The sequence below is a fragment of the Artemia franciscana genome, chromosome 9, assembly GCF_032884065.1.
Source record: "Artemia franciscana chromosome 9, ASM3288406v1, whole genome shotgun sequence".
NCBI classification, from domain to species: Eukaryota; Metazoa; Arthropoda; class Branchiopoda; order Anostraca; family Artemiidae; genus Artemia; species Artemia franciscana.
The window spans coordinates 45,989,051-46,001,195 of NC_088871.1; the positions used below are offsets into that span (position 1 = coordinate 45,989,051).

The 12,145-nt window shown below is 35.7% G+C and overlaps 1 protein-coding gene across 2 annotated transcripts in view; it reads right to left on the reverse strand.

The window, feature by feature from the left end:
• LOC136031478 (potassium voltage-gated channel protein Shaw-like) overlaps positions 1 to 12,145 on the reverse strand; it is a 144,317-nt gene that overhangs the window by 38,115 nt on the left and 94,057 nt on the right. For both annotated transcript variants that reach the window (XM_065711111.1, XM_065711110.1), the window contains exon 5: positions 9,676 to 9,885. In XM_065711111.1, the coding sequence (XP_065567183.1) occupies positions 9,676 to 9,885 (210 nt within the window). The remainder of the gene's footprint in view (positions 1 to 9,675; positions 9,886 to 12,145) is intronic.

Here is a 12,145-nt window from a genome sequence, read left to right on the forward strand (position 1 = left end):
CACGCTTTTTCAAACCCCTCAAATACAAATTTAGAGATAACTATTTTTTAAAAATAGTTCAAAGGTCAGATAACAAAAATTTGGTATCAAGATCACCCCTTAAGGCCCCGGGGGCAGGCGCTGTAAGTTATATCCATGGGGCATATGTGGTTCTTATGAAAGGGATTCTCGTATAAACTCCAGAGAGGGCTCGTTTGATTGGAAACTAAAAATTCTAGTTTATTTTTTAAGAGTCAAAAGAGATCCGAGGGCGACTAGGCCCTCCACGCCCTTTTTTCCCCAAACCGATCCGATAAAATTTTGACGTAGCCATTTTGTCAAAAAGAGTTCTTAAGTCAGATAAGAAAAACTCCTGTGTCGAAGCTACCCCCCAGGGCCCAGGGGAAGGCATTGTAAGTTGTGCTCTGAGGGCACATATGGTTCTTGTGGAAGGGATGCCCGTATAAATTACAGAGAGGGCGTGTTTGATAGGAAATTGAAAGTTCTAGTTCAATTTTTAAGAGTTAAAAGATAAACGATGGCAACTAGCCCCCTCCTACGCCCTTTTTCTCTAAGCCCATGAGAAAAAGTTTTAAGATAGTTATTTTGTTAAGAAGAGTTCAAAGGTCAAATAACAAAAACCTTGGTATCGATACAACCCCTTTGGGCTAGGAGGCGGCCGTTGTAAGTTATACCCTGTGAGTATGTGTGGTTCTTATGGAAGGGATGCTCGTACAAACTTCAGAAAGGGTTCCTTTGAATGGAAACTAAAAGTCCTTGTTCAATTATTGTAATCAAAAAAGATCTAGGACAACTACTCCTCCCTTGCTCGTTTTACCCCAATTCATCCGATACAAATTTTAAGATAGACATTTTTTAAAAATAGTTCAAAAATCAGATAATAAAAACTCCAGGGTCGACACCCCCCCCCAGAGCCTGGAGACAAGTGTTTTAAGAATGCCCCGGAGGTGTATAAGGTTTTGTATAAGGAGTGGTCTTAAAAACTTCGAAGGTGGCTCATTTGATTTGAAATCGAAATTTCTAGTTACCTTTTTATGAGTCAAAAGTTAGCAGAGGGAATCTGCCCCCCCCCCTACGACACAAATACTCTCTTTTTCCCATATGTATCAAACGGAAATCTTGAGAAAGCTAGTTTGTTTGAAATAGGCCAACAATAAGCTATCAAAACTTGGTTGTCAACGTAACCCCTCTCCAGAGCCAGAGGAAGGGTTGTGACTTATGTTGCGGGTGCATATATGGTTCTTATAGAAGATGTGGTCGCATAGACTTTGGAAAGGACTCAAATGATTAAAAATTGAAAGTTCTAATTCACTTTTTAGGAGTGAATAGGAGCCTTCTTTTCTCTCCCTCCCAACCTTCTTTTCCATAAATGCGTCCAATCGAGTTTTAATACAGCTGTTTTGTTCAAAATAGACCAAAGATAATACAACAAAAGCTCGAAGGATAAAACAGACCCCCCCCCCAGAATCCGGGGGAAGTGTTGTAAAATGTGCGCTGGAGGCATTCAAGATTTTTATGGAAGGGTGGTCATGTAAACTTCGGAAGGGGCTTATTCCCGTGTAAATCAGAATTTTTACTGCCCTTCTCAAGAGTCAAAAGTGATCGGAGGGCAACTAAATCTCCCCCAGGGCCTCTCTTCCCCAAAGGCATCCATTCAAAATTCGAGATTGCTATTTCGTTCTCACCAGAGCCTGGGATCAAGTGTTGTATCCTATACCCGAGGGTATTTAAGGTTTTATGCAAGGGATGGTCGTATGAACTTCAAAGATGGCTCGCTTGATTGGAAATTGAAAGTTCTAGTTTTCTTTTTAAGAGCCATCAAAAGCGATCGGAGAATATCTATCCCCCACGCCTTTTTCCCCAAATACATCCGATAAAAATTTTGAGATAGCCTATTAGTCCAAAATTCAAATCGCTATATATTAGGGGTTGAGATATCCTCCATAGTACCCGGTAATGATTCCCGGGTACTATGGAGTTAATGGGGTTAAGAAATCTTCCCTGGCCCCCTGCAAAAGGATTGTAACTTATGTAAGTTGCCCGTTATTAGAACATATGGTTTTGTGGAAGGGGTGGTCGTATTAACTTTGGAGGGCCTCGTTCGATCGGAAATTAAAACTTCTAGTTCTATTTTAAGAGTCATAAGTGATAAATGGCCAACTAGCCCACGCCACCCATTCTCAAAGAGTATCCAGTCAAAATTTGGAGATAGCCATTCTGTTCAAAATAGTTCAAAGTCCAAATAACTATGCTTCCGGATTGACCCCCACCCCGGACTTGGGGAAATAGCTCTGAATTAAGGAACTTAATTATTGTTGCTTTGATACTTTGTTTACTTAGATATTTGCATTTAGTGATTTACGTGGCCACTTCAATTTACGGTGCAAGGACTGTTGCTTATTGTTACTTTGATTATTTTGTTTACTTTGAACCTAATTTACTTTGATCCTTTTTATACTTTGATACTTTGGTATTTTGATGTTGTTACTTTGATATTGGTTTTGATACTTTGATGGAAATTTGATGTCGAAAACAAACCTCATTTTAAAATAGGAAGTTTTTTTAAAAACTTGAACCTTTTTGCAATGAAAAAACAAAGAAAAATTAATTGAAAAGAGCTTTCCGAAAATTTTTCCCCATTTTTTCCAAAACAATTGGGGTTTTGCATTTCTAATGAATGGTGTCTTCACTATAAACAAGAGTATGGCTACTGCCCGTATTCCAAACGCTAAAAGTATCATTCTCTTTTTTTGCTACGATTGTTTATTTGATTTCTGTTTGTTTTGAGTGTCTTTTACTTTTCAATAGTAATTTCTCAGTTTTTCGAGTTTGAGTTATTGTAGGTTTCTATTTCTTCTGATCATAAGTTTAATATGACCTATAATTTTCGATAGAAAAATTCTTTTTCTTAGATTTCTTTTTAATTAATCGCAGAGAAAGAGTGACTTTACTTATAGGAAAACGTTGTGGGTAAAACAATTTCTTTTACTAAACCGTAGAAAATTTCCTGTAGGAGAACCAATCAAGTTTAACCTAGCCTTTTGTTCTTTTGCTGGCTAAGAATCTTGCAGAGCGGTTTAAAGCCCAACCAGGTCTTAAAAACACAGGGTATTGGGTCTCTCTAGAAATAAGAGACGATTTTATAAGTTTATGGGATTACGTCAAAGATGTAAGCCAATGAAATTAAAACACACTTTTTCACTTTGGAATTTTAGGAAAATAAATCTCTATTTATTTCTTTGCATAATTGTTTGGTTGATGATATACTGTATCAATCTGATATTGTTTTATTTTTTTATTGAGCGGATAAAGCTCAACCACAAACTAATGACAGTTGACTATACTATTTTATGGTATACGTTATAGTTAATTACTTAGACAATATTAACATTCCATTTTATGCGTTATTTTTAGTGTTTTTCTGTTTTTCTTCTTTTTAGTTCCGAAAATAAATAGCCGGTCAAATAGATGCCTAATTAGAAGAAAGACTTTTTTGCCTGCAAAAAGTAATTTGACTTAATCGTGCCCTTTAAAGAAGAAAAGCGAGTTTTCTTTCTGAATATGGATTCTAAGGGATTAAGAGACTAGAAAATTTAATAAAACATCCCTTTCATCATTCCATACGCTGATAAAATGAACTCTAAGCGTAGTAATTTCCTTTCGTAGATTTTGAAGAAAGGTCTCCGAGGAAAAGAATTTCTGGATAATCAAAGTGGTCTATAAGTCATACTTATATAACAAAAAGAGGACTGCGCAGATAAAATCTGTTTTCATAGAATTATGCCTGGGCGCCCAAAAACGAGACTGCAGATGGTTGGGGCATTAAAGAAATGGATAACCACGAAAGACCATCTTATCTGGACTTCTTGGCTGTCCAAAACAAAAAATGTGAAGAAAAAATGAATTCACTTGCAAATTTCTCATACTTGCAAATTTCTCATGATTCAACTCATACTTGCAACATAGTTCGATTCGAATATAAATTTAAAATGTTGCCCAATCAATTTAATCATGCCGAAGGTAGCGAAGGGCTATAAAAATGTGTTTTATTTTCATAACATAGTAAATTAAATTTGTCTGGCTTTGTTTTGTTTGTTGTTTGTCATAGCTAGAAATTCATTGAAGATTTCTCAGCTGAGCTTACTACCTATTAAATAAAAAAAACAAGTTTTTTTAAATGAAAGTAAGGAGCGACATTAAAACTTAAAACGAACAGAAATTACTCCGTATATGAAAGGGGCTTTTCCTCCTCAACGCCCCATTCTTTACGCTACTAAAGTTTGACTCTTTCTCTTAATTCTACTTTTTAAAACAGTAAAAAAAATTAGTGTAAAGAGCGGGGCGTTGAGGAGGAAAAGCCCCTTTCATATACGGAGTAATTTCTCTTCGTTTTAAGTTTTAATGTCGCTCCTTACTTTCATTTAAAAAAACTTGTTTTTTTAAATTTAATTTCTGGACGTTTTTGAATTAATACATGTTTTGATCTTGGCTCTCTGCACATAAATAATTAAAACGAAATTTGCATATTAATTTTTTTTGGCTAAATGGCTTTCTCATAGTTTTAATCGGAAGATTTAGAGAAAAAGGAGCGAGGGAGGAAGCCTAGTTGCCCTCCAATTTTTTGATTACTTAAAAAGGCAACTAGAACTTTTAATTTTTTACGAACGTTCTCATTAGTAAAAAATATACGTAACTCACGAATTAACTTACGTGACGAACTTCTATATTCGTATGTTTTTATTGCGTATTTGAGGGGGTCTATCCCTCCTCGACACTCTTTACACTAAAGCTTAAATTTTGTCCCAATGCCTTAAGAATGACCCCTGGATCACAAAAGCCGTAGAATAAATAATTGAAATTACTAAAAATACTTTAGCGTAAAGAGCGAGGTATTACGAGGAGGTAAACCCCTCATATGCTTAATAATTTCTGCTCGTTTGAAGTTTTAATGCTGCTCCTCACTTTCAGTAGAAAAAAACATACGTATTGGTTATGTGTTTTTTTAGGATCTAGTCTGAAAAAGATAATACTACTACTTAAATAATTATTCTAGGGCTATAATGAAAGAAAGATTAAGATGGTTAGGGCACTTTCTGCGGATAAAGGATGACAGATTTTCGAAGATTGTCATTTTCGGTCAACCGTCTAGGTCCAGACAGAAAGCAGGTCATCCTCGTCTGGCATTGGACCATGTCATAAAGAACTTCTTGGGTGGGTGTAAAGTTAGAGGTTCTGAATAGATTGGGATGGAGAAAGAGTGTGCGTAGCTGTGTTGGCCTCAGGTGTCTTGGTGCTGCGGTGAGCTGTTCGTAGTAGTAGTAGTAGTTTCACTCTAAGTTTGCCTTGTCAAGTGAGGTAGACACCGTCCAGTCCGACCCTTTTCTTGAAGCTTAAATTAAATGCTTTTCTGTAAACTTGACAGGGATTGATAACTTTCTCCCTTCTGAAATTTTTTAAACAGAAAACCACAAAAAAAAACTAAAAGGCAAAACCTGAACCGGCACTTTTTGAAACCACAGGATTCACCGTTACGAGAAACTTACTTCTTTTCTTCTTCTTTTTTTTTTCTACTGCAGTGAGTGATCGCATCGAAACAATGGTCATATACACGCCACAAAATTTTTTTTATCTTGAAGCCAGTTTCAGTAGTAAAAAAATAACACTATCTATCTTTTTGTGCATCAAAACGAAAACCTTTGCCATAAACGTACCCAAGGACATATCCAGGGGGGAGGTTATTGGGGTTTGAGCCCCCTGAAATGTTTGTTCAACTCAGAAAAACACAATAAAAATGAATATAAGCAAATTTCTTATGCATTTATAAAGCTCCCCCCCCCGAGAAAAAAAACGGGATACGGCCCTGAATGTACCCAACTGATGTTATATACAAATTCTTCGATAGTAATCACTTCAATTGTGACAAGCATAAATATATGATGTATCCTAATTTAAATAGCATACTGCTACACGGCGGTATTTCATGCCCCTAGGCATTTAAATTATAACAGGATCATCTGGATTATAGTTTACATACTTTTTTGTAACATTTTCCACCTTATTTGGTCGATATACCCACTTTACTGCTTTCTCAATAAAAGTCAAGGAAACCAGCGTAGAATTTGGGAAGCGTAAACTGGTTACTAAGTGAGTTTAAGTTAATTTGGAAAGTATGTACCTAACGCTCTATCTTCTCTAACCCAGAATAGAAAATAATACATAAATCTACGCTACCAGGACTCCAACTTCCGAAACCAACTTTTTAATATGTAATTAAGAACCCTGATACAGCTGGTAAAAGTCCCTGAAAGGTTACTTATTTGCATAATTAGCTCCATTTATTAGCTTTACTAAAGCTTTCTTAAAAGTTTAATTCACAACCATGGATAAACTAACTTAAAGAAAACAATAGAAAGAAAAATATCAGATAAAGGAAACAATAACTTCCCATTACAATATTTAAGTATACAAAGGAGACAAGTAGGTGAGCTCACCTTCAAGCCTGTCCCCTGAAATGTGACACACTTCTGTGACTTATTTTACCATTAATTGTAATTTTGGTGCGATCCTTCATTTGGGGTATTCCGAAGACTCTCTTCCCATCCGAAGAAATCCTTGCAAAGGCATATTGTGCCAAAAATTCATAATGAAGAATTATTACATATGTCATTTGTCAATGTAATATGAAAAGTTTTTTAGTTGCTACTGCATTTACTAATCGCTACTGCAGTTCAAATAAACTGTAAGTCCGATGTCTGGATGAAGTATAAGAAATAGTCAGTCAAACAAGTTAGGGTGAGAAGCTACATCAACGAATTAAAAATTTTAGTTTTCGATCTTTTTCTTCTACTAGCGAGATTACCGAAATCGGTACTCTTCTTCTTCATCCTGATGAAGAACTGATAAACCTGCTTTTGTAAAGGCAAATCCTTTCCAATTTTCTGTAAAGCTCAGCTGGTAAAAACGCAAGGCATTCATTTGCAAGACATTTTTTTCGTCGTAAACCGTCGTAAAAAATTTCATAAATAGCATCTTAAAGTAATAATCAAAAACCGAAGTTTCTTTGTCTCCTTTCCTTCCCAATACACTACCTGAAAATTACAACACAATCTTCCGAGACATTCCCAAAATATTGCAAATATGTGATTTTGATAACCTGGATAGCCATAGTGTCTTGCAATTTACCCCTACCCTTCTCCTAAGGTTTGAATTTTAAACCCCCTTCCAAACTCCTGAAAGTTTCAACTTGGTTTCCCAAAACCGTTCCTAAAATATTGCAGATGGTGTTTTTCGAAAACTCCCGTGTACGTAACGTCTTTTGTTTTGATAAGGTAAGCTAACATGCTCTCCTTTTCTACTAGAACCAAAATTGAACAATGCACCCCTTATGCACCCACTGAATAATGCACTAAAAGTAACCATTAAGCAATGGATGGTTTACATAAATTAAGGTCATTGCCCCCGTGTGGTGCATAGGTAATGTTGACTCAAGAAGCGCACTTATTAGATTACTTGACTATTTTCAACAAGGATACCTCTCAATGTTTTCTGACACCATGGGGGATCGCGGGGTCGCCCGGTGACTAAAAAGGTACGAGAGGGGGGCTGGTTAGCTTCCAATCGTTTTTTGTCCTTGAAATGACACTGTTGAACTTTCAATTACTGATCGAAAGAGTCCCCTGCCAAGTTATGTACGAATGTATTTTCCATAAGAAGTTGTCGGGGAAAAATGATGCAGTCAAAGCAAATGGCATAGTATTTTTATACAATGGTGACACAATAAATGTGTTTCTTCTTTGTCCTGATGAAGAACCTTTTTGCAAAAATAAAATCTTTCTGACAAGCCTCTCTAGTTTCGAGTTTTTTTTAGGTTCTGGCACAAACAGTTAAAGCATTCTTCTACAAGACCACTCATAGTGTCTCATTGTCATAATAAAATGTCATAAATGTCTCTCTGTCATGAAATAACGTCTCATTTTTTCTTTTTTCAATATTCCTTCAGTTGTTTGCCAGTGTCGTATTTTCCCCTTAAAACCTACATTTGTTCTTATATTTTACCGTTGTCTCAGACAAAAGGCTTATGAGAAGAATTGGACAATAATATATTGATATTATTATTGAATAGTCATATGCAATGATATCAAGTATTTAAAATCTATTGAATTTGCTGTTGTAGGCTGAGGTGGACCGAGGGGGTGATTTCTATGGGCACAAACACACCGCAGATAGTCGGTAGTTGCACTAATTACAGGAATGGAGGGATGAAAAACCACCAATTTAGGAATCCAAGTTTTGTCGGTGTTACCCCCACGCATTAATTATGTCTCTGCCCCTAGTTGCAGGGAGAGTAGTTACATACAAGGGTGACACAGCCAATACTTTTCTTCTTTATCCTGATGATGGAGGCGAAAATCTAAATTTGAAAATAAAGCCTTTTTAAGTTTGAATATTTTGTTAAAGTTATGCCCCTATAAGTTGAAGTATTCATTGCATATCATCGTAGTCATAGAAATATCTAATTTTCTTCTATATTGGTTTAGTCTTTTACCAGTGTTGCGTTTTCTGTAAGATCTAGGTTCCCAGTTATGTGTTTATTTCTCCAGATTTAAAGACTAGAAAACATGTGTATTAGTAAGCTATTAATTTTTTATTTACAAGCCATATGCGATGATATAATGTTTTTAAAATCTGATGATATTTGCTGTTGTTGACATAGTAATCTGACATAAACTATTTCCATTTTTAAGTATTTCCTTAAGGTTTCACCCCTAGAAGTTCTCAGTATCTCACTGTCATGACAAAACATTTTTTTTTCTATGTGGGGTTGTTTTGCGTTTGCATGTGTTGCGTTTTTTTCCATTGAATCTACATTTCTTCATACATTTTATGTTTTTTTTTTTGTACAAAAGGAGTATTAGAAGAATTTAACAATTACTAAAGTTAAAATAAGTAAATAAGATATGCAAAATGTTATAAGTTGTCTCTGTTCCATTGGAATTTGCCGTAATGGGAACAGTATTTTTATAATATGATACCATAATCGATACTTTTTGTCTTTTTCCCCTCTGAAGAAAGCTAAATACAAGACCAATTCATATCCTTTGACGTTTCATAGACAGCACAATAGCACTGCCCAAATAAAGTGTGAACTGGACTCTATGTATTATTTTTTTTTTCACCAAGACACTTTGAATGGAAGGATTTATCTGAATAAATTTGGAGTAAACAATTTATTGGAGGTCAAGAAGGCCCTACCCAGCGCCCTTCCCCCACGACACCATATGAAAGTTTTGAGTAGCAATTTTGTTCAGCATAGTTGAAAGTTCCAACAGTTATGCCTCTGGAGACACACTTAACATATTTTGTATTGTGTGCAAGTTGTAAGTTCATAAATGAGGGAGATCGTCTTTCTTCAGTCCCCCTCTTTACTCAAAAGCTCAACTTGTTGTATCAATTCTTCGAGGACGAATGCTGAAGCGCGAGGGATGTTGGGGTGGGATAAGATTCTTACTATAAAACTTTAACGTCAACAGCTGGGGAGTGAGGAGGGGCAGCCCCTATTATATGAAAATTTTCTGCTAAGTTTTAATATCGGGTTTTGCTTTCATTTGGAGAAGCTTTTCTTCGCGTATGCAATCAGCTCCAAGATTAGTCAGTCAGTAATACAAGAATTCGTACCTGAGTATGGCTGTAGTACATTGCGAAATTTGAAACAATTACAGGTACAGGAAGGGCTATTGTCAGCACACCAGCTAATGCACATAATGCCCCAACAAACATCCCAACATATGTTTTAGGGGCCATATCTCCGTAGCCAACTGTTGTCATAGTGACAAGGGCCCACCAAAGCCCAAGTGGGATACTATTGAAGTCGTTGTGAGGATTTGCCTAAAAAAGATAAACAATAAGGTACCTATTATGTAATTGTGAGCACATCTGATTAAATAGTTATAAATTATGCCCTGGTATGCTTACTGCCAGTTAGTTCAACCCTATGGTGGCGATGTCGATTCATTTCTGCTAGGCACACAGAATAGGTCCAATTCCAGCTACCACCTGGTCTAGAATTCCATCAAGATTTTGCATCAACGTCTTACAACAATCAAACAAGAAGAAAAAGAAGAAGATATTATTAGTTACTTTACAACTAGTTAGTTAATTGAAAAAAAACTTGTAATCTTTATCACTTTTAAACTTTGATAGTTAACTTTATGGTTTAAGCAGTGACCATAAATTTAACTTTAAATCTGATAAAATTGTTCTAAAAATAAAATTTATTTTACATAGTTTTTAATACCCTCCTCCCCACCCTCCAACAATTTCGCTTGTAAATGACTGTGAACGTGCTTGTACTATGTCATTTTGTTTTACTCGTAGGCCTTATTCTTTCACCTATCACTAGCTAACTCTTGAGCCAATTTTACAATTATCATCTCGAATATTAGACAATCCATAAATATAAATCACACTAGAAAGACAAATATTCCTTTCATTAGTTTCCATCTGAAACAGCTGTTAAAGGCATTGGAGTAGAAAGGAATTCCACCTCTTTAATGCTTTCTCACGGCATTGCAGCTAAGGAATCGGAATCACCCTGGCAATGGGAAGAAAGAATAGATGAGCCTTGCGACACATTTTTAATATATTCGACAAAACTATAATAATTAAAGCAAGTGTTTGCTTTATTACCTTTTATCCTAAACTTTGTTACTCTCTAAAAATAAGATTGAAATTCTAATTATGAAAAAATTACCGTTTTCCAAAACTATCCCTCATCCCACGCAAAAGTTAGAACTACTGGATCGATTAGATCCTTCAATTTTATAATGTTGACGGATTGAAGATTAAGGGAGAAAGAGAGAGAGAAAGAGAGGAGAAGAGAGAGGGAGAGAGAGAGAGAGAGAGAGAGAGAGAGAGAGAGCAGAGAGAGAGAGAGAGAGAGAGAGAGAGAGAGAGAGAGAGAGAGAGAGAGAGAGAGAGAGAGACAGAGGGGGGAGAGAGAGAGAGAGAGAAAGAGAAAGAAAGAAAGAGAGAGAGAGAATAAGAGCATATATAGTATAGGTATATAGTATAGGCATAATACTATATACCACACGGTGAGAACGCCAAAATTATCTGAATAGGGCATAGCTTGTTTAAAATAGTAGTTAACAGAAAAACGTAAAAAGACAGTACTTATGATTATAATTATCATGAAAGTACTAGTATTTTTGAGGAAAACCTCCCGTTGAGAGATATGGCATAGGAAGATAGGGCATATGGACATTTACCAAGTCACTACCCTCGTATCCAATTTTTCTGTTGGTTATACATTTTTCTGTCGTGACTTAATTGTATGTGCGGGTTATACATAACTAAACTGATGGAATAATTAGTTCATGTATGTCTGTAGTACGAATGTGGCAAACAAGCACCAATTATTTATTTTTAGGGTTGAGAGGGGTGCTTACGTTAAGAAGTACAAACAGACAAATGTACAGGCAGAAATTGCAAATTTTGTGGAAGATTTTAAAATCTTTAGACTCTGAAGAGGGAGTCAGAACTACCGTCCAGTTTACCTGTCTGATCTTTGATAACTATTTTTTACCTACTGCTGTCATTAAATCAAACAGTTCGTGATAACGAACTGTAGTTAGGAGCGACCCGGCTAAATAATAAACAAAACTCTGAAAAATGGAATTTTGATACCAATAGTTACATCAAAAGAATCACATTTTAATGCTGAATTCAAACATATAAGTTTCATCTTCAAATATATACCCATCAAAAGTTACGAGCCTGAGAAAATTTGCCTCATTTTCGAAAATAGGGGGAAACACTCCCTAAAGGTCATACAATCTTTACGAAAATCACACCATCAGATTCAACGTTTTAGAAAACCTTATTGTAGAAGTTTCAAGCTCTTATCTATAAGAATGTGGAATTTCGCATTTTTTGCCAGAATATCAAACAGTGGTAACAAACTGTAGTAAGGAGCGACCCGGCTCAATAGTAACCAAAACCTCTAAAAAATTGATACATCATCAAATAGCTACATCAAAAGAATCGCATTTTAATGCTGATTTTAAATATATAAGTTTCATCAAGTTTAGTCCTACCCATCAAAAGTTATGAGCCTGAGAAAATTTGCCTTATTTAAGAAAATAGG